Source organism: Clinocottus analis, unplaced genomic scaffold, assembly GCF_023055335.1.
Source record: "Clinocottus analis isolate CAN_PGR_092001 unplaced genomic scaffold, fCliAna1.0.p SCAF_29, whole genome shotgun sequence".
NCBI lineage: Eukaryota > Metazoa > Chordata > Actinopteri > Perciformes > Cottidae > Clinocottus > Clinocottus analis.
The window spans coordinates 757,501-780,444 of NW_027176031.1; the positions used below are offsets into that span (position 1 = coordinate 757,501).

General features: G+C 41.8%; 2 protein-coding genes across 2 annotated transcripts in view; both read left to right on the forward strand.

The window, feature by feature from the left end:
• LOC137795605 (persephin) overlaps nt 1–4,989 on the forward strand; it is an 18,982-nt gene extending 13,993 nt beyond the window's left edge. The window contains exon 4 of the mRNA XM_068593182.1: nt 4,580–4,989. Coding sequence (XP_068449283.1) covers nt 4,580–4,989 — 410 coding nt within the window. The remainder of the gene's footprint in view (nt 1–4,579) is intronic.
• A 7,702-nt stretch (nt 4,990–12,691) lies between these two features.
• Nucleotides 12,692–22,121, forward strand: rad54l (RAD54 like). Its single transcript, XM_068593248.1, has 18 exons — nt 12,692–13,015; nt 13,133–13,216; nt 13,461–13,568; nt 13,668–13,728; nt 13,815–13,950; nt 14,113–14,182; nt 15,062–15,350; nt 15,897–16,021; nt 16,091–16,241; nt 16,385–16,511; nt 17,758–17,832; nt 18,043–18,173; nt 18,258–18,368; nt 19,678–19,801; nt 19,883–19,961; nt 20,050–20,229; nt 20,820–20,983; nt 21,805–22,121. The coding sequence occupies exons 1-18, from the start codon at nt 13,013–13,015 to the stop codon at nt 22,004–22,006; spliced, it is 2,220 nt and encodes a 739-aa protein (XP_068449349.1). The 5' UTR covers nt 12,692–13,012; the 3' UTR covers nt 22,007–22,121.
• The last annotated feature ends 823 nt before the right edge of the window (nt 22,122–22,944 follow it).

Genomic DNA, 22,944 nt, shown 5'->3' on the forward strand with positions numbered 1-22,944 from the left:
TATTAGCAAAGATAACTTAAATATCAGCTCTCATATTGTAGACCAAAAGCTGAGTAAAGGCTCTCTGCAGTGACATCACACATCTTCATACAGAAAATTCAACATTTTATAAATTGATAAATTGATCTGACAGTCAGGGACCGGCCGCTTTGTCCATTAACTGTCAGCTTGTTTTAAAGAATTAGCCATGTTTATGCATATGGCATGAAAATCCACCCTGAAAGTAAAGAGTTAGTGTCGGCCACTGAAGACGTCAGCGCGTTCCATCACACACAACAGACCTGGAGGCGTTTCCTCTCTTGTCCTGTGACTTTGATTGACAGACGGCTTATCAAATCACTTGCTAATCATTTATTTTAAAGTGCCCGCCCTTCTCCAATCTGTTTCCAGAGACAGATTCTCTTATGTTTCCGTGCCAACAGCTCTGTTGTCGTGGTTAAAGAACCCGCTGACGGTTGTTGTGACACTCAGGAATCTAAAGGCGCTGCTGCGTGTCAGAGGTTGCCCGTTTTGTTGACCTCTTCACCCCAAATTTCACCCGCGAAGGCGCTCGGCGTTGGTCCTGTCTTTTGACATCATTGTTATAGCAGCTAGACATGAACACGTGTCGGGTTTTTAGGCGTTTCAACAACAACAATACAATTATTAAAGCATTTAAGACATATACTACCCAGAACAATAATAAGAGAAAATTATTATTAAGTATGTTGGGAATTTATATGACATGCCCAATGGGAACACATGAAACATTGTCTTGTACTTCTATTGTCTTGTACTTCTGCGTGGTGGCCGTGCCACTCTGAGGCATGCATCACCTCTTCATTTGAACTAACAGCCTCATAGATCTAAGCCTCTGCGTTTCATCCCTGTGGATGTGGATAAGCAGGGTCGTCCTTCAATCAGAGGATCGGCAGTTCGCTCCCCGGCTCCGCTGGTCCATGTGGACCTGTTCCTGTGCAAAACCCAAGTTGCTCCTGTAGCTGTGCCTGTCGCATGTTAAGTTAGGCAGGTGGCACCTTCATGTGGCATCAGTGTCTTCTTCACAGCAGACAGATAGGATGAATGTCTGTATTCTACCAATCACTTGGCTAAGTAGCTAAATCATAGTAAGCCCCCCTCGACACTATTCATCTGTCATGATAGTTTAGCTGTGAGTCGCCTCATGTAGTAGATATCGGCCGTAGAGATGTCTGCCTCTTTTCAACAGCACTGTCTCTTCCATGAATGTGACCTGATGACTCGTGATGATCCACAGACCTTGTTGGATGCAGTTTCATGTCGGAACTATTTCTTCTCGGACAAATTACAACCACCAAACATAACGCTGCGCAGAAGGAAGCGCGTCGTCTACTTATTGGCTCGTATTTGGGACCGCAAGCAAATTATTAGTTATTAAGAAGGGATAGTTAATTATTATTCCTCCAGTATCTAATGCAGTGGTTCTCAAACTGTGGGGCGCGACCCTGTAGTGGGGTGCGAGGGTATTACAGGAGGGGCGTAGGGGGAAATGCAGATTCTTTTTAGAATCCTTTATTAATCCCACAGGGGGAAATTTGCTCTGCATTTTACTCATCCTTAGTAATTAAAGAGCTTTGTGCTGCTGTAAGGCACTGGGGCTTCCGTGTCTTGCTCAAGGGCACTTTAACATGAAACTATGGGGAGAAAACAGGGATCCAACCGGCCTCCATGGTAATCTTTTTTTCACATATGAGTTATTTTTTGCCCATATATAACTTTATTTGCATTGTTTTAACAAAGTGATCTGGTTTACTTGAAAGGGATTTCAATTTTCTTTAATCTATTAATTAAAAAACTACGGATGGAGGTGTCTCAAAAAGTTGGACCATTTTTTTCGTTGGGGCAGTAGGGCCCGATTTTTCTTTCTCCAAAGTGGGGCGTCACAGAAAAAGTTTGAGAACCACTGATCTAATGGGACATACCTTTTTCCCCCAAAGACTATATGAACTGCAAGCACTGAGGCACAACAAGCGTAAGTGTAGCTACTGCTGATATTGTTGTGGTGATGTGAGCGTTTCTCCATCCAAAGCTTTATGACTGTGATGGCAAATATGACCCTGATACGCTCAGATTGTCTCGTGACAACGTTTAGCTCAGCTGGATGTGATCGCCATGAACATTGCTCAATTTGACTGTAACATTGGAATAGCTGTATAATTACATGAAATAATGCAAACCCATGTGGCGTGTTTTGACATGGCTGAATATGTACCTGAGGGCGGGCGGGGGTTGACTGAGCAGTGATGTGCTCTTCCCCTGGGGAACACTTGTGTGCATTTTTTCCTCTTGTGATTTTTTTTTTTGGTAAACATCGAGGCATGAGCTGACAAGCAGCTACGTTGCTGTAAAGGAGCCTTCTCCTGGTAACACACCTCCCCTCAGGACAATAGCAGCATGGGCCCAGCCATCCCTGGAAGGAGAGACGTCAGTCCAACACCTGGCAGGTCCACCCAGCTGACATTGTTTGAAACGTTCCTGGCAACAGAAAAAGCAACTGGGGCTCGGTTGGAGCTCAGCCAGGAGCTCCACTCCCCTCCTGCTAATGACCCACAACGTGACACTACATTTTGCATCACTCAGCCGACAACCAGAGGAATTTCCCTCACAGTTTCAACACCCGTGTCTGCTTTTAATTTAATCGTGCACGCTCTCCCGTGCTCATAAAACTCAATTCTAATCTGATGCTTCAACTAAAGTGTGAGAAGTTGTTCACCTTTCAGTCTCTAAAGGTCAGAGCAGGGACTCGCTGAGGGCCACATCATAACTGCATGGTGATAAATGCTGCCAGCAGAGCTCTGTGAGGAGCTGCAGAGCAGTGAGAGCTCCTGGGGTCCATGTAACATGTAACATGTTACATGTTAGTGCTTCACATCGTGCTCGTGACGTGTTCACCAGCACGTCTGTTCACGAGTTCACAAGTCTGTTCACGTCTGTTCACGAGCACGTCTCGGCCAGTTAATGTGAAATACAATATTCATTCATATATAGTGAGAAAATTAACCAGATTAAATTTTAAATTAATTTAATTTAATCACTTCATATTTGAAGTTAGATTAAATTGAGCATTACATAATATTACAATTGAACATCAAACACAACAGACCTGAAGGTACAATTGAAGTGTTAGTTCAATCAAAATGTTCTATTCTATTGGTATAAAAAATGTTCGAAAATCAAATGTAATCATTACATTTAAGAATTACAATAAAAAGTGGCATATTTAATCAAATCAATTACATGTTAATTAAAATGAGATCAAAACAATGCAAATTTGAAGAGAGTATTTTAGCTTTGAGGAATAGTTTTTCAAAGATATGTTTCAAGTTCATCAATGCAAATAATCACAGTAGTTACAAGAACAGTGTTAGTATTATTAGCAGCAGCAGGAGCAGCAGCAGGAGCAGCAGCAGGAGCAGCAGCAGGAGCAGTGGCAGGAGCAGGAGCAGTAGGAGCAGCAGCAACAGTAGCAGCAGCAGGAACAGTAGCAGCAGCAGGATGGGCAGAAGCAATTGCAGGAGCAGCACTAATAGCAGGAGCAGGAAGATCAACAGCAGCAGGAGCAGAAAGAGGACCAGGAGCAGCAGCAGCATGAGCAGAAGCAGTAGTGGCGGCAGGAGCAGCAGCAGGAGCATTAGGAGGAGCAGTAGCAGCATGAGCAGAAGCAGTAGTAGCGGCAGGAGCAGCAGCAGGAGCATTAGGAGGAGCAGTAGCAGCAGTAGTAGGAGCAGTATCGGCAGCAGGAGCAACAGTAATAACAGGAGCAGCAGGAGCAGTAGCAGTAGTAGCAGGAGCAGCAGGAGCAGTAGCAGCAGGAGCAGCAGGAGCAAGAGCGGTAGCAGGAACAGGAGCACCAGGAGCAGCAGCTGCAGCACCAGTAGCAGGAGCAGTAACAGGAGCAGTAGCAATAGCAGCAGCAGGACCAGGAGCAGGAGCAGTGGCAATAGCAGCATCAGGAGCAAGAGCAAGAGCAATAGCAGCAAGAGCAGTAGCAGTAGCAGAGATTGTCATTCAGCCTTACAGTTCCGTATTTGGGTAAATGCAACATTCTCTTAATATCTCTCATATTTTCTCTGTTTTCTGTGTGAAACAAAGATTAGGTCATTATCACTAAAGCGTATGATTCCTACACCCTCTATAAGGGGAGGTATTGTACCGTGTGCAACGATTCTGGTACATGAATGAATCAGTAATTGAAGATTTTTGATAGAGTAAGTAAAGAATCAGCCCTAATGGAATGTGAGCTCAGCTGATAGCTACTTTCATTGGAAAAGAGTTGGCAACACTGATCTGTGTTTTTACTTGTATCATTTTACTAATGTAGTACTCTTGCGGGTTTTCCAACATAACAGCTCTAGCTTTAGGATTGGTCCTTGCTGCTTAACCATCTGTTCAAACAGGAATTGAAAGAATGGAAATGATACTGCTCTTGAATTCACATTAAACTTTATTTTGGGAGGTAATAGTTGGTCACTGTTTCTCACAAATTGTTTTTTACCATAAACATTTTGGGAACCAAATATTTGACTACCCCGGTGTCCTGTCTGTTTTATTTTGCTTGTAGAGGAGTGGCCGCTGATGCAGGAAGAGGAAATCCAGCAGGGCAGATGGCGCCGCTCCCTTCGCGACCCAAACTCACCGAGAACGTCACGGAGGAATCGCAAGAAGACCAAGAGCAGTCACGACTGTCGCCTGGAGAGGAAGCAGATGCGGGTGCGGGATCTCGGTCTCGGCTACGACTCGGACGAAATAGTCCTCTTTAAGTACTGCGTTGGGACATGCCACGGCTCCCGCAAGAACTACGACCTGGCCCTGAAGGCTCTGATGGACAATGGGAGCATCTCTGGCAAGAAAGTCAGCGGTCACCCTTGCTGTCGGCCCACCCGTTACGAGACCGTGTCCTTCATGGACACCCAGACTACCTGGCAGACCATTAAGTGGCTCTCAGCGGCCAACTGCAGCTGTGTGGGCTGAGTGTCCATCTGCACACAGAAAAGTTATTGTGTTAAAAGAGCGGTTTGCTGCGAGGCCCGGGTGACTAAACCCGAGTTCATGAGGTCTGAGGTGAGGGGCCTGGACCAGGATCCTCAGCGCAGGGGCCCTGGCTTTCACTCCGCTAACACCTTGGTTGTTGGAGTTGTGATACCTTCAGACAGAACCACACTGACTGTGCTTGCCAGCAGCCCGGGGCAGTGGAAGGTTTGTTTCAATGCCACCAGCAATAAGCACAGAAAAGGAGGCTATCAGTACTGGTCCTTCCATAATGGATTGCATTTTGTGTCCTTCATTTGGCTTGTTGAGGGCTACAGCAGCAGTGTTGGAGGTCTTCACTTCTTTGGATAAAGAGACTCCAAGTAGCTGATCACATTTCTAAGAGAGCAGCTTGGCGGAAGTTACTGGAAGTCATGGTACCGTTTCAACTGTCTAGCTAACGTGTTAGCTATTCCGCTAGAAGAAGCTAACCAGTGGCTAACTGCATGCAGAAATTTGTGACTGAAACATACTCCAGCAGGTATAATGGTAACTTTTGTTCACAAATGATTAATGGTCATCAATGATTGTGCCAATTATTAATTAACTGATTAGAAATGTTTTAATTACTGTCCTGTAAACTTTAAATGTTGTGGAAGTTAACACAACATCAAACATTAAATCCAAAAACCACAAAACTGGCAAGATTAAAGCCAAGCAGCCCATTCACATTGATTATGACCAAACAGCTTCTACTGTTCATAAGAGAATGCTTTGTGCTCACAGATTTCAGAACATTAATCTTTATACGTGCAGAGTTCAATAGAGCAGCATATTTGGGCAAGTACCATTTATTTGAACTGTTTTTGTGTAACATTGGCCCAATGCAACAACATAAAGACAACCTATCCTGAAATATAATGGTAACTTTAAAATATTTCCATTATATGAAATGAAATGAGTCATTGGGTTATCAAAATCCACTTTAATTTAAAGACAGTTGATGGTTTTACAAATAGAATGTGATTCATCAGCTTCTGTAAGATAAGACATCTTAATAATGGCGTTATGTTCTGTTGGCTAGTGAGCCAACGAAGACACAACTCCACCATTTGTTCAGGTCACACCACCTAAACAAACAAGTTCACCTTATCGGCCCATTTACTGTCAGTCTGAACATTGCTGATGTATGCAGCCACACCGCAGCATTACATTTATTTATTTATTACGTTGGTTGCTTACAGCCAATACTACTTTACATTGTTTGCCAAAAGCCAGTTATCTAGTGAACCTTCACCATGGAGCCAAATAGGATTTATTTTTTAAATCAAATGCAAAGCCTCTATTAAAACGATGTAACGACATTGTGCTCAAAATTAACCAAACAGCTTAAAGTCAACCAAAAAACTCATCAGTTTAAAGACCAAATATTGGGATGTGAAGACATGTTTAAAAGCCTTGTTTTGTTTTTGTGATTACAAGTCTTCATAAGACCAAAAGCAGCTTTCAGGTGTGATGGCTCTCTTTCCTTCCAGCTCATAACACTCTGTGGTCAAGGGGAAGTCCCCATGAGAGCATCTGTAGTCAGTCCTCCGATGTCCTAAAGCCTTCAGTAATACAAAAGTGTTTTACTTTGTTTATTTTAGTGGCGGCCTTCATAACGCTTGACATGACCCCAGAGGCTTTTCTAAATTCAGCAGAGCAGCTTGGATCATAGCACGCTGTCCTCTAGCGAGCCGACCTAGCAGAATGCTAATTGTAAAGACCACAGTAGCTCTGGAGTGCTGCTTGAAGAGCGGCTTGTTTACATCTCTGTCAGCGGTCTATTGTCGGATGCCATCGCAAATATAGTCGCAACACAACCATCACTCAGAGCGACAGCTTTTCACCGCCGGGCTATTTTCAGATCAGGTGTGACACGATAGCTCTTACAGCCACCTGTTAGCGAGCAGATTACATGTAATGTGCTCGCATTTAGCTAGCAGACAAAGAGCCCTGGACGGTGACATCACCCCCACAATGCTAAATGCAACCTAAAGTGATAATTGCTCCACATTCTTATTGAAATATGATTTTTTTTAAAGCCTTCTATACTGTGTATTGCTAGAAATGAATTTCAGCGAGACCCCAGATGACCTTGAATGACAAAATAATGTCCAATGACCATTTTGAAAGTATTTGTTGATACATCATCTTTGCGTTATGACCTGTGGCATAACGTAGTTACGATAAGCCCCGGTGGTCGTCAACAATATCAACATACCAATGAAAATGAGAAATTACTCCTTCCATTGTTTATTTGGATTTTGTTTAAATAGTTTTGAGTAGAATAAGCAACATTTTGTTGTCGGTTGGGACTATTTTAATCCCCCCCCCCCCACCTTGTTTAGAGGATTTAGAAGATGGCCCCCCTTATACATTTATTACAAGCTTCTTTATGAACACAGGCTTACCCCTTTATTTACCCCACCGGTAATGACAAGTAAACTACACTCATTCTACGGCTAATGGTTAATAAACGTAGATAACGTATACAACGTAGAACGTATAGTATTGTTATAGCGAGCCACAGTACGACACGCTTTGGGCCCTTCTGGTGCTCGTGTGCGTCCCTGCTGCTGCTCACACACTCGTCAAAAATATATCCATGAAACAAATGATTTGCACTTCACTTTGGTTTGTTATTCAAATATCTGTTCTTATGTTTCTTATAATCTGAAAGAAAAGTAATGTAATAACAGTTAATACAATATGCATACACAAATATATGTAAACTATATACAAAAAGTTATTTTGTTACATGCTCAACATTTGTATTATTTCATTATCGATGATTATGACTTTTTCTTTTATTTCAGCATCTGCAGAAATTTTTATGCAGTTATGACATCATATCAGTTTTCATATCTAGTTATTTCTTTTATTAACAGGAATGTGAATAGCCAGCTGTAGTTTTTTAGAAACACAGGCCGGCTGCACACGTAGGAGTGATGACCATGATGCACAGCACATGTTTATGAGAGTGGACCACATGTAGCTCAACACCAAGTCCTTCCACATCTGACCAAAAAAAAGTTTGGGCCCTATAAACCTTGGGAAAGTTTACAATGAAGCTTCACGTGTCATATGGTAGAATATTTATTTAGTACATGCAAGTGCTCTCAAACACATTGACTGGAGGTTTTTGGCGCTGCTCTGCTTTGGAACTGAATATGTTCCAGGAAGGCCTGCATGGGCCTTGTGTCTGACAGAGAGAGAGAGAGCCGTGTTTCCACTGATAACTCTGGGTAGCACCGCCTCTGTTGCTCTGCTGTTGCTTATCTGTTGCTCTACTTTTGCTCTGCTGTTGCTCCTCTGTTGCTCTCCTATTACTCCTTTGCTGCTCTACTGTTGCTCTTACTATTGCTCCTCTGTGGCTCTGCTGTTAATCTGCTGTTGCTCCTCTGTTGCTCTGCTCCTCTGTTACTCCGGTGTTGCTCCTCTGTTGTTGAATCATCTGCAGAATGACAGCATGGCTGCACACAATCTCACATTTGCTTCCCATTACAGCAGCTTGTGTTTTTATGACAGCAAATTAAGGTTGTACTGTAAAGAAAGTCTGCAGAGCATTTTCAGACACAATTATCACAAACAAAGGTCCAAACACAACCCTTCTGGGCTAGCTCATAGTATTAGTCTCTGGAACGAGGCCAATCTCTCACATTAGTATTATATCTGCATTTTATTTGCAGATTTGTAGTATTCCTCCTCAAACTGATCCAACATTTAAAGACAGACAGCATTGGACTTCCTGCAGGCTCCACATGCTGCAGACTGTTGTGGGCAGATCACATGAACACCTCTGTCTCCTCGTGTTCTTCACATGCGTCTTATCCTCACATCAAGACACGAGGAAGAGGTTCCAGGAGAGGATTTGAGGAAGAGTTTTAGTGAAATGGGACGTTCTGTCCTATGAAGTGTTATCTGGAGCGCAATAGGGATGATGTCAGTACGCACATTCTGTATATTACCCAACAATCATCTTGAGAAATGATAAATTATTCCTTGAATGGAATTGTATTGTTTTTTTCAAATAGCTTATTTTGGATTATAGTTTATTTAAAATAAGCAAAACAAACTTAACTACACTTAGTAATAAAACATATGTTAAGACAAAATAAACGATGGTGTGCATTTTGAATGCAAAACAAACAGAATGAACAGAAGGATGTCTCCCTCACAGCGTCCAGTCTGCAGCTGCTCACCACGCTGACCGCTCTGGAGGTTACGTTTCCACAGACATGTGAAGTAATATTAAATATGAATGTCTGCCGTGTCTCTGCATGTTTCTTAACCATAAACACTTCGACAAGTATCTGTCCGTTCATTGAAGCCAGTATTCATATGGTGAAACAGTCACTGCTCAAAAGCCAGCAACGCTCTCCTTATTTATTTCTGTCCGCATCTATTCACATTATGTTTGTCAATTCATTATGTAAATATCCAGGTTATTTGTACAATGAGAAAGTTGAGTCAATTGAATAAATAATTAAGTTTGTGTTTGTGTTTAGGGAAATGATGTAAAAATGTCTCACACTAAAATACCAAATGTTTAACTCACATGTGTCCACTGCTGAGACAACAGACTCCTCCCCTCTCAGTAGAGACTCCTCCCCTCTGACTAGAGACTCCTCCCCTCTGACTAGAGACTCCTCCCCTCTGAGTAGTTATTACCCATGAACATCTGTTATTAATCAGTCCAGATTGGCCACGGATTTAAACAAATCAAAACAAAGTTGTTATAACCTGTACTTACAGTTTGTGTACTTACAGCAGCTGAACGTGTACCTGTACATGCTGTGTACTTACAGTGTGTACATGTTGTGTACTTACAGTGCGTACAGGTACATGTTGTGTACTTGTACATGTTGTGTACTTACAGTGTGTACTTGTAGTACCAGCAGTCTTTCTGACTGTTGAAGTTTAAAGTTGTGTGTTTGATGCTATGCATCATGTTGCCTTACTGTACATAAGAGTATTTATTGTTTAAATTATTGTATTTATTCTTTGTTTGCATTAAAGCTGCTCTGGCTATGTTTATTATTAATGAAGTATCCATGTATATTCATGTGTGTTATAGAACAATCCATACTGAAAAAAGTCTAAAGCATGTTATATATCCTAAAACATATGCAGACTATAATAATCATAACTCGGTGCACCTGCAAATGGAGGCGCTGCTCAATCTGAGTCATCTTTACATGAAAACGATGCATATTCAACTAAGCAATCATAAGCAGTGAATATTACAATATTAGTGCTGCGAGTATGAAGGACAAAGAAACAACAAGTTCAAACTTTTCAGAAAGCTATTTTGATATTTCATTCCTATTTAAATCAGAGCTTCTTGTTCCAGCATCTTGAGATAACACACACACATGCAGCTTCTCATTCCAGCATCATAAAATGACACACACACACACACACACACACACACACACACACACACACACACACCTACACAGACACACACACACACACACACACACACACACACACACACACACACACAGACACACACACACACACACACACACACACACACACACACACACACACAGCTTCTTGTTCCAGCATCATGAGATGATACACACATGCAGCATGTTTAATGTAAACACAAGAGCAGAACACAGTGTGCAGCTTTGTGACACCATCAGTTCACATGAAAAGTCCCCTGATGGAACAAGCGGGAGCTGCCACCTGATGGTGGACAGAGTCACACAGTAAAGTGAACAGAAACTCAGCTCCATGCTGCACAGGTGTAGCTGGGTGTTGACTGTTTGGTTTAGTCTGCAGTGTGACCGTGATTACGCCAATGCACTTCAAATTCAATTTAAAAAAGAATGTTTTGGTAGGTTTTATGGCTCCATAATTAAGTATTGGGCCGAACCATTATCTCAATGTCATTGAAGTGTTAAGTGTATTGGAAATACATTGAGGAAAATATGAAACAAAATGAGCTTTTACAAGACAGTTCTTATTTCCTTTACAGTTTGTTTTGTTTGCTAAACGACAGCGGGCACAACTGGAGTCACATGTGCAAAACTCTAACTACAGTCTGCACAGCAGCAGTTCATGGGGACCAAACTCTAGTTCGTTTTTCATTGCTTGAACACAGTTTTCAAAACTCTACACACTTATCGCATGACTTTAACCACAACCTGCACAACATTGTGGATTTACAGCACTTTGTTCAAACGCTAACACACTGCTGTCAAAACTGTGAACCACACATTCAAAACGGAATAGATTTCAGCATTGTGCCTTTCAAACACTGCTGATTGTAATTCCAGCTGAAAGGCTAAGGAGGTGTCTTGTTTTAGACTTGTTAGTAAACACACACACACATACATACATATATATATATATATATATATATATATATATATATATATATATATATATATATATATATATATATATATATATATAGAGCTCAGAAAGACTCATTTTGGAAAGAATGTCACTTTTCTTTGAAGAAAATATTACTTTGTATGAGGTCACTGAAATTGTTCAAACTGTAAAGATGAACAGTTTGTATTTTCTGTGTTGGTGTTTGATGCTAGTGTTTTTCCTCTCAGTGTGTTCTGAGTGACAGTGTGTGTTATCTCAGTGAGGGTTGTGCATAGTGTTTGGCTGCACTGAGCGTGTTTTGAGACGTGTTAAGAGTTGTGTTGCTTGAAATGAGTTTTGCAGGTGATGTGAACTGTTAAGATCAGGTGACTGTTGGTATTGCAGACTGTAGTTAGAGTTTTGCACATGTGACTCCAGTTGTGCCCACTGTCGTTTAGCAATCGAAAAAAACTAATAACTGAGGTGTATGTTTACGTATGTTTTTGTTTTAACCAACTGATTGGAAAGTTTTAGTTTCCTTTTCCACACTAAACTCATGATGTAATGCCTTTTGCAGTTTTAGGAGTCCAGATACAAAGAAATGGGTTAAAATGAACAATATGGTATTAAAACATGTTTATCCATTGGCCTAAATGGTGAAGCTGTTTTATTACAGTTTTTCTCTATTGCTAAGACAATTCCTGGAACAACTCACCATTTTTTCAAATCTTCACACACAATTTCAAAAACTCACACCCAACAGTCCAACCATCTGACTTCTGGGTCCCAATCACTTTACCCTCAGACACAGCTGTCAAAACAGAATACATTAGTGTTTGTTACACACCAGAGAGATTAATTCAACACACTGCTACCAAACCAAAATGTCAATAGGGTTTATTCACAGCACTTTAAGATTGAGCACATACAGGTTCATCAGCATCAATATCAGCAGGATCTCGTCTCAGGTCAGGGTCAGGCCATAGTATTCTCATCAACGCATATATATATATATATATATATATATATATATATATATATATATATATATATATATATATATATATATATATATATATATATCCTAATACATTCTGTTCATGAAACAAGCCATTTATGGGGCTTGTAAAATTCAAAAAACATTTAGCGATACAGTCGGCTGTTATTTAAGGCAAGTACTAGACATCCTGATCCACACTCTATACCAGTTGGTGGCGGTAATACACCAAACAGTTGTTTGCCAACCGCCATTAAATAGGAAAGAAGAAGAAGAAATAAAGTAGGAGGAGGAATAGCGCAACGGTATTGTTGGCCTTTCAGACTTGCCGTAGTGTTGTGCAACAACATTTAGCGCGAAATTTTAATACCGGAATAAAGCTAAACATGCCGAACTAATGCTGTTATGGTCTTCTATGGGACTAACACCTCCTCGGTGACTATGGCAACTCACCGGTAAGATCACATACCTGTAAGTCAGCTCGTGCTTCATTTAGTGAGAGTAACACAAGGGGCCAGACATGAGCGCCTCTGCTTTGGGAATGAAGCAGGCAGAGCCGCTCGCGTTAGCTTCAGCTGCGTGTGGGTAACTACGGTACCTTAGCTTTAGCTACATGCTAGCAACAGACTCAACTTAACAGCCCGGGAAACAAGGACGATGGTAAGCAAGCCGAATTATTGTTCTGTATTTGCATTACACTGCGGACTGCATCCGGGCTTTGACGAGCAACGTGGAAGTGTCTGTCTTTATGCTAATCGCTTCACGTCCTCATCACAGAGAAGGAGTCTGGCACCCAGTCAGGTGGCCAAACGGAAGCAACCAGGGGATTCCTGTGAGGACGATGACTGGACATGTAGAACCGTGAGTCATTGAGCGTGACCAGTTGCTACTGTGCATTGGCTTCACTGGAGGCTGATACATGTCAGATGGGAGAGATCTGACATGTATCAGCTCATTGGGGACCTAACATCCTCACACAAGGAGCCGAAGTCTGTTCATATGTCTGTTTTGATGCTTTCTTGCATTTTGCCTAGATCTTCCATGATGTCCTCTGGCATCCTCTGAACTGCCCCAGCCACTCTTCACTTTGTTTGTTTTTTCACAGGAGAAAAAGAGAAAAGGTGATAATGAGAGGCGGGAGAGCCACATTTCTCCCTTCAGAAAGCCTCTAAAGCAGCTCAACAAGCCCTTGTGTGTGGATGGAGAAAAACATGTGAGTGGTTGAGCACCATCAAACTACTTCCTGTGTGTGAGAATAGTTCCAATGTGATGCACTGACTTGGCTCATTTGTTTTTAAAATCCTTTCTACAGGAAGCATTCATTCGCAGTATCCTCTCCAGGCCATTTAAAATTCCCATTCCTAATTACACAGGTACCACTTGTCTTGTTCCACCCTTCTCTTTCATGTCCAGTGCAATGGTAAAGAGCTACTTAACTTGTTCTCTGATTTGTCCACAGGCTCACTCGGAATCAGGGCGCTGGGCCTGAAGCGCGCGGGTGTGAGGAAAGCGCTTCACGATCCCTTCGCAGAGGACGCTCTGGTCCTTTATGAGCCCCCGACTCTGAGCGCTCACGACCTGATCAAAGCTGACAAGTAAGTCCTCTTAAAGAATGGATTCAGATCCGTTATATGGATTTGTAGACATAAACTGTGCTTTGTGCAGCCGTAAGAAAATACTTCATAGCCCCCGCTGGCATTGCTGCATCAGTTCTTGTAGCTTAAAAAAAACGTGTCGTCGTTCTTTCTCCTGTCCAGAGAAAAACTACCAGTCCATGTGGTTGTGGATCCAGTTTTAGGAAAAGTGCTCAGACCCCATCAGAGAGAGGTAAAGCAAGATTCTTTCTTTCTTTTTTGCTGACCCAAATGAAAAATAAAACAATATTTAAAGATCTATAGCGTTCATCATAACACAAGTGTTATCCTATAAATCAGCGGTCCCCAACCACCAGGCCGCAGCCCGGTACCGGTCCGTGGGTCCTTTGGTATCGGGCCGCGGAGAAAGTCTGAATGAAAAAAAAAAGATCGGAAATATTTCCGGATACATCCTTCTTTGCGTAATCTCTTGATATATGATGAGAAGGTACGTAATAGTTACCCCGAAAAATACATTTACAAGTCCGTTTCAACTCTTTGTTGTGGATTAAAATCAAGGCAAGAATATCCTGAGATTACCACAAAAAAAGCTCAGAAAACCCTGCTTGCATTTCCAACATCCTGTCTTTGTGAAGCGGGTTTAAATTAAGTTATAGAGTTCACATAAAAATTTAAGTTACAGAGTAGAGTCAGTAGACTAAACATAAACAACACACGCCGGGGGTCATTGTCTCCCGGCACCCCGAGATGGGACTGGCTCGTAGCAGAGAAACCAGCTCAGGGCTTCCACTAACTTGGCATAGTGGTGAGTTGTATTTTTATGCACTTTATAATAGTCTTTATGCCGGTCATATCATTTTATTAAGTCATACTTATCGCCCACACCATGAAGGCCGGTCCGTGAAAATATTGTCTGACACAGAACCGGTCTGTGGCAAAAAAAAGGTTGGGGACTGCTGCTATAAATAAAGCGGCTTCTTCAGAAACTTCAAATGGAATGAGAAGTAACATAGTTCTCTACCTTTTTAGAAGCAGTATATTGACAAAACAAACTAAAGTTTTTCTGGGGTATATATATATTTTAGATGTGGATGTCTTTGTGTCTCTTGAGGGGGTGAAGTTCCTGTGGGAGTGTGTGACGGGAAGATGCATCTCTGATTCGTACGGCTGCATCATGGCTGATGAGATGGGCCTGGGGAAGACCCTGCAGTGCATCGCCCTCATGTGGACCCTGCTGCGCCAAAGCCCGGACCTTAAGCCCGAGATAGACAAGGCCATTGTGGTTTCCCCTTCCAGTCTGGTTCGCAACTGGTACAATGAAGTTGGAAAGTGGCTGGGAGGACGCGTGTCACCGGTGGCCATTGACGGAGGTTCAAAAGATGAGATCGACAGACAACTAGGTACTGTTGACCTTTCCGATCATAAGCATCTACAGACTCTGGCTCTTACTTCTGCTTAAGCAAACTCAATATTTTAAACATCACACGGCCATTCTATATTATAATTACATCCTCCACTAATCCGGCCATCACCTGTGCACTGTCACTCTTTTTTGCTTTACACAATGTAGCTCCATCTTGTGGTTGAATCCAAGCAAAAGAACAAACAATAACTCCAGTGTTGTTTGCATGAACCTCCACCTCTCCGCTACTTCATTGTCACTTCTCCCCTGTGTCGTTCTAATAGTCATCACATGTCCAATCACAACTCCAAATGCTCACACAGAACAAGCTAAGGCAGAGTTTAGGTCAGCTGTTGTATTTTTTGCTTGTTCTGCTGCCCCCAAGTGGCCAAAGAATGACTCAATCAAAACTGACGTGACCTCATTCTCAAGATGTTTCTGCTTTTTAGTCTAATTGTAATATTACAGTGTTTATATTTTGAACTTGTAGAAGAAAATATTTGGTATAATATTGGTAATTGGTTTGTTTATCTTTGTTTTTTAGTGAACTTCATGTCTCAGCGTGGTTTGAGAATACCAACTCCGATCCTGATCATTTCTTACGAGACCTTTCGGCTGCACGCCGGCGTCCTGCACAAGGGCAAAGTCGGACTGGTCATCTGCGACGAGGTATTTCATCTCGACCATCGGCTCCCAGCAGGTGTTGACAGAGTGATGTAATAGTTGTGCATGCTCCAGGGTCATCGGCTGAAGAACTCTGACAACCAGACGTACCAGGCACTCAATGCCATGAGTGCCAGGAGGAGAGTGCTGATATCGGGAACGCCCATCCAGAACGACCTGCTGGAGTACTTCAGCCTGGTCCACTTTGTTAATGCTGGGATCCTCGGTCAGTAGATTCAAAAACGAAATGCTAAAACAGCTTTTAAGTTATAATAAACTAGAACAAGTATAAACGAAAACAGTCCCCTCCTTCAGTAATATGGTCTTTGGTCCTGATCCTCTGCATTTTCTTTTTCACCCGGATGGCAGGTACAGCCCAGGAGTTTAAAAAGCGGTTTGAGCTTCCCATCCTCAAAGGTCGAGATGCAGATGCTAGTGATAAAGACAGAGAGACGGGAGAGGGGAAACTGAAGGAGCTGATCAGCATCGTCAACAGGTGAGCTCAACGCACGTCTGTAGGGTGCTTTTATTCTTCTTTCATTTTCTAGAAAAAAGATGCGTTTGTTATTCTTGGTTTCTTTTTTTTCTCTTTCTCAATTTATTATATATATATATATATATATATATATATATATATATATATATATATATATATATATATATATATATATATATATATATATATATATATATATATATATATAATAAATAAATATAAACTCCACTTTGGAGGAAGAACATGTTCATGACGTAACAAAATGGTCCATGCTGAATTTTTTATTGCAATAAAAAAAATGTTTGACTCATCTTTGGTTTTATAATTAATATATTAAAGAAAATTGCAATCACTTAAGCGTAAACCAGATTGCTCCATCAGACAAAAACAAAAAAAATGTTATTTAGGGCTGCAACAAGGAATCGATAAAAAATCGATTATTAAAAAAGTTGGCAACGAATTTCATTATCGATTCGTTGTGTCGCGCGATTATTACGCCACTCAGTAAGTCGCGGAGATGTTTGAGTATTGAACTGAACAGTTGAGTTGAGCGCAGCAGACAGGAGGTCCAGGAGCTTCTGCAGCCCGTTGTATCTCTCGTATGTATACCGCGGAGGCTTCAAAAGAAACAACGAGTAAATATCTCCTGAGGTGCAGAAGGCAGACCTGCGTTCAACAGTCCGATATAATGTGGCTTCATGCAGAGGAAGTGTTGCTGGGATTTGTAGTTCAATATCTAATTAATAACCTTTGTTTAGGTAAAGTGCAGTCCATAAGTTATCCGTTAAAACATTGAGTGGTTACTTCTGTAACTTCTGTAACTTCTGATTTGTATTTCTTTATTTTTTATAAGTTCTTTATTGTTAAGATTTGTTGCACTGTAAATTTGCACTGTCAGTTCTGTTTTTGTAATGTTGCAAATTAATGCTTTAAAATTATATTGTTTTTATCCGATTAATCGATTATTAAAATAATCGCTAGTTGCAGCCCTAATGTTATTATGGAAAACTTAAGCTATTTTTTTGCGAAAACAAAACAGAGTTAGTGCAGATTTGTGAGCTGCCAGGTTGTATCATTAGTAGTGGCTGCAGTGAGTTGCTTTCCTCTCGAGATGTTTATAAACGAGGTTGTGTAGCGCCCCCTAATATAATGGTAGGTGAAACATTGATGTGCGTGCGTGCGTATGTGTGTACATAAATTTAATTAAACACTATTGTTGGGAAATAACCATGTTCTGCCTCTACAGGTGCTTGATAAGGAGAACATCAGATATCTTGTCAAAATATCTTCCTGTGAAAATCGAGCAGGTCGTGTGTTGCAGGTAGGTTGCTTGGTTCGGCTCTGGCAAGAGGCCAAACTTTATAAATCCCTTATTTTGAGTAAAACATGTTTTTAAATATAAACCTTTTATTTGATCAAGAAATATTGCTCCAGGCACGTCCCCAGCCACTGCTCATACGTATTGTGGGTTCAAATACAATATTGTATTGAAGGATATAGATTTCAACACTGTGTGACCGCGTCCCTGCAGGCTGACTCCTCTGCAGTCGGAGCTCTATAAGCACTTTCTGCGACAGGCCAAACCCATTGAGAGCTTACAAGAGGGCAAAATCAGTGTCTCCTCCCTGTCTTCCATCACATCGCTCAAGAAACTGTGCAACCGTAAGTGTGTTTGAACCAAATGCAAGCAAGTGTAAAATCCTCTACCGCGCGGCAGAAACCCCTAACCAGCGTTGTGCCTTCCAGACCCGGCTCTCGTCTATGAGAAGTGTGTGGCGGGTGCAGAGGGCTTTGATGGGGCGCTGGAGCTGTTTCCACCCGGATACTGCACTAAGGCCGTGGAGCCTCAGCTCTCTGGTGAGAACACCAAACACTCTGATGATGAGATCATCTCCTAGTGACTTTTCCTATGACAGTATCCATTTGAAGTGACTTGGTCAAAGAGAGGGAGAATAACTGGCTGCCCATCTTAAGAGCTGTGGCCGCCTCATGAACGGCTTAAAAAGAAGCCACTGGTTGTGTCTTCTTTGAAGTCTGACAGGTTCAGGTCATGACAGGTTCTCGTTTGGGCTGGTTGCATCTCTGGATGGGGCAGTATGCATGGCTCATTCACAACCTCTCAAAGGTCATATGGAAGTTGTGTTGGTAATTTACACAATGATAAGATCGTGAAAATAGTCCTGCGCCTCTTACTTCATGCTTATGTACAGTTTCAGACTCTCTTTATATCTGAAGTGTAATTAATTATCAGAGATAGAACGCAGAATCAAAGTTCAGATGAATTTGACTGATGGCATTGTTATTATTCTTTCTTGAGATATTATGATAAAATCGTTATCCACAATAATTGTTTTGTGAAAATTGTATTAATACCATCACTATGCTTTAAATGTTCTGTTTGTATGCAGTTTAAACAAACAAAATGGATACCTTTTGATGAAGTGTTCTGCTTCTTTGTTGACTTTTAGCCCTTCAAAAACAACATTTTAATTGTGGTTAAAAAACAAATCTGTCTAGTTGAGAGATAAAATAAGATTCTGTACCAAGAGGGAACCTCTGGTTCTGCTCTTGAGCAAGTGTCTTAAAGTGTGCATTCTCTCTCCTGTCCACCAGCGGGCAACTCCTCTGGTGTATAGAAGTCTATGCTTAATGTGTTAAAGCTGCATTCTCTCTCCTGACCACCAGGGAGCGACTCTTCTGGTTGTATAGAAGTCAATATGAATGACTCTACTCCTCTCTTGATGTATTCCCTCAGCAAACATTGTAAACATGAGTTTATGTCTTAATCTCTAGTTTCAGGTCTTCTTCAATACAGCATGATCATTTAGTAAATTATGGTCATTTAAAGTCAAACAGACCATAAAGTAGGGGATGCTTTAGGGCGGCGCTACAAGGTGTCTTTACGTCGCACCTCCACTCACCAACTATGGTCACTTCCAATTACCAGTTGCCAAAAAAATAAAATGGGAACGACAAAATCCAAGATGGCGAATGCTTCAAAACCACAAAGACTTTGACTTGGACCAATTTTTCTTTGGTGGTAATATGATTCTGCTGCAACCATTATTGTAGGATTGATACAGTCTTTGTGGTGCATGCTTAAACATTAACAGAAAAAATTCTCATCCTTCTATTTTTTGGTAATGTATTGTTTTCTTTATTCCAGGGAAAATGCTGGTTCTTGATTACATTCTGGCAATGACAAGGACCACATCCAGTGACAAGGTGGTGCTCGTCTCCAACTACACTCAAACACTGGACCTATTTGAAAAGCTGTGCAGATCTAGAAGGTAACTTTTTGGCTACCAACATTTAACTGTCTGTATTATAGGATTTGTCAGTTAAAGAACTCTCTTCTTGGTCTTTTGCAGATACCTCTATGTTCGTCTGGATGGCACAATGTCCATCAAGAAAAGAGCCAAGATTGTAGAAAGATTCAACAGTCCATCTGTGAGTTGACAAACTCTGTTTTAAACAACGCTGAGGTTTAAAAAACAAAAAACAGCTGAACTATGTCTGCCTCCATCTGTTGTCTCAGAGTCCAGAGTTCATCTTCATGCTGAGCAGCAAGGCCGGGGGATGTGGGCTGAACCTGATCGGCGCTAATCGCCTCGTCATGTTCGATCCGGACTGGAACCCGGCCAACGACGAGCAGGCGATGGCACGCGTGTGGAGAGACGGCCAGAAGAAGACCTGCTACATCTACAGACTGCTCTCTGTCAGTTCCACACAGCTCCAGATGCACGCTGACATAAACACCTCTTAAAGGTGCAACGTGTAAGACTTGGCCCGAACGCAAAGAGCTTTACTAACTTTAGATGTCTACTGAAAGGAGCAGGTTAACCAGCTCTCCTCTTCCTCCAAAGTCTCCTGGAAGAACAAAATGAAATTATGAGTGTTTTGTTTTTTTCAGTTCTGCCACTTTGGATTTAATCCTATAAACAAATGTACAGCAACATACAGCCACCCAGTCAGTCTCAGAGTTTCAGCAGTTTGGTTGAATTTTTTGTCTTACCCTGCTGCTGAAGAAGGGTTAGTAGTTGGCTTTTTGTTACATAACTGATTACTGATAACTGATTCATTTTGGTCATATGGACCCAGTAGTAGAGGGGAAATTCTTCCCTCTATTTGTGTGGAGCATGTGGCCAGGTATTACATGTTGCACATTTAATGCCTAAGGTTTTTTTAGCCAGTATACAGTAATATTTGTCCTAATTCAACCTTTCAACACAGTTTAGGATCTTGTAATGAGTGTGTCATGGCAGCACGGATTGGCTCCGTTTTGAGCGTGTGATTGTGTGATGGCAGACCGGGACGATCGAGGAGAAGATCCTCCAGAGGCAAGCCCACAAGAAGGCCCTGAGCAGCTGCGTGGTGGACGAGGAGCAGGACGTGGAGCGCCACTTCTCCCTGGGCGAGCTCCGAGAACTCTTCACCCTTAACGAGGAGACCACCAGCGACACGCATGACCGGTACGTGACTGATACTGCGCGGAACCTTTTTTAAAATTTGATTTCAAGTGTGTGTGATACAACCTTTTGAGGACATGTGAAATCTGTGCTGAAACCCTGGGTCATAAAAAAGATATAATTTAACATACTGATTGATATCATTACTGCTAGACCCCAACTGGCTCTTATAGTTTCAAAGTCACATACCAGGAGTTACAAAGGGTGATTATGCTGATGCTGAAATGCTAGTTGAAAAATAAAATAAGAGTCTGTACCAGGAGGGAACTTCCAGTTCTGCTCATGAGGAAGTGTCTTAAAGTGTGCATTCTCTCCCCTGTCCACCAGGGGGCGACTCCTCTGGTTGTATAAACGTCTATATAAATGACTCCTCTCTTGATGTATTCCCTCAGTTAACACAGCTTGATGTTCATTTAGTAAATTGGGATTGGGCCAGTCTTCATGTCACTCCTGCACATTCCAAATATGGCTTCTGTTCATTGGTTGCAAAAAACAATAACATGACAGCGGCCGTAAGATGGCAAACTGGAGGCTTCATGACATCAGTCCACAAACAAACGGGTGACATCACCATGACTACGTCCACGTCTTTGGTTTTTACAACTCTCACCTTGTATTACATCTCCACGTATCATATTACGGCTTTCATTGAAAGTCTTTTCACAGATTCACGCTCATACACAGTATAGTATAACCCACAGTGGTTTTCATTAGATCACAAGGAATTGGTAACGTTTGGTCACAAGTAGTTCGTAACGTTTGGTCATACATGTATGTAATGTATTGAACCGGGCTCATCCTCTTCCTCCTTGCGGTAATGTCAGGTTTCGCTGTCGCCGCTGTGTGAACGGCAGGGAGGTCCGGCCTCCTCCAGACGACTCCGACTGCACCAGCAACCTCTCCCAGTGGAACCACTGCTTCGACAAGAAGGGCCTGAGGGACCAGGTGCTGAAAGCCTCGTGGGACGCCGCCGTCTCATTCGTCTTCCACCAGCGCTCTCACGAGGACCAGAAGGGTGTCGTATAGCGGGAAAGATCAAAAGACTATCACACGACCACATGCACCGTATATCCTGATATTTATTTGTTATTCAGTTGTTCTGATGTATTTTTTAAAAAAAGATTAAAGTAAAGGAGAATAATTTGTGTTGTATCCATCATGAAAGCAATCACCTCCTCTGGTAAATGACCTGTCCAGGTGTGCACGTGGGATTGACAGGTTGCTGCCACTGTGATGTCAGTATGTGTTTGGTCTCAGAACGTTAACCCTTTTTCTAGTAGGTTGTTTAGCTAGTAAAAGTTCATTTTAATTTGATCACTTTAAACTGTCTTTCAGCACTCTGTGTATTTACCTAATGTCACTTATGGTTCCAAAAAACAAGACATTCATTATTAATACATGTTTATGGTTTATCACTTTCTATTAAGCCATCAACTCTATATAGATATAGGTACGTGATACATTGATTCTCCGGTTGTAAATTATAAATTGTTACTCAAGGACCGAGCAACATTGGAGCGGTGTCACAGTTAAAACCTCCAGATTGGGGAAGGCATCAGCCTCTCCATCAGGTGACCTGGAGGAGACGCTGACCACTCGGAGGTCACTTTGACCATCATAGAAGAGACTCAGGTTAGTTTTCACTGTCTAGTTTGAAGCACTCTATCGCCTAAGACAGATATTTTGACTGGAACACAACTTTTTCTTTAGCAGATACCTTTGCAAAAAAAATGCACAAAACAATCATTTTGTTGACATAAATATAGGCTTTAGTGAGACAAAGAATCAACCGCAGTAAAGCAAAGATTAAAACGAGGACAAAAGCAGTGGCGGGAGTTTTTTTTTCGCCGTATTTATAGGAACCAGGTGTCATATTCGGATTGTGCCTCTCCATATAGTTAGGGTGCGATACTGGGGCGTACAGGAGATGGCGGTGTTTCACTTTCACCCTGGTGTATTAGCCC

Bases quoted from the DNA above. Each gene is read 5' to 3' on its own strand.
- rad54l (XM_068593248.1), top strand. The intron at 14,183-15,061 runs GTAAAGCAAGAT...GTGTCTCTTGAG, and splicing joins TCAGACCCCATCAGAGAGAG to GGGGTGAAGTTCCTGTGGGA. The intron at 16,512-17,757 runs GTGAGCTCAACG...CTGCCTCTACAG, and splicing joins CTGATCAGCATCGTCAACAG to GTGCTTGATAAGGAGAACAT.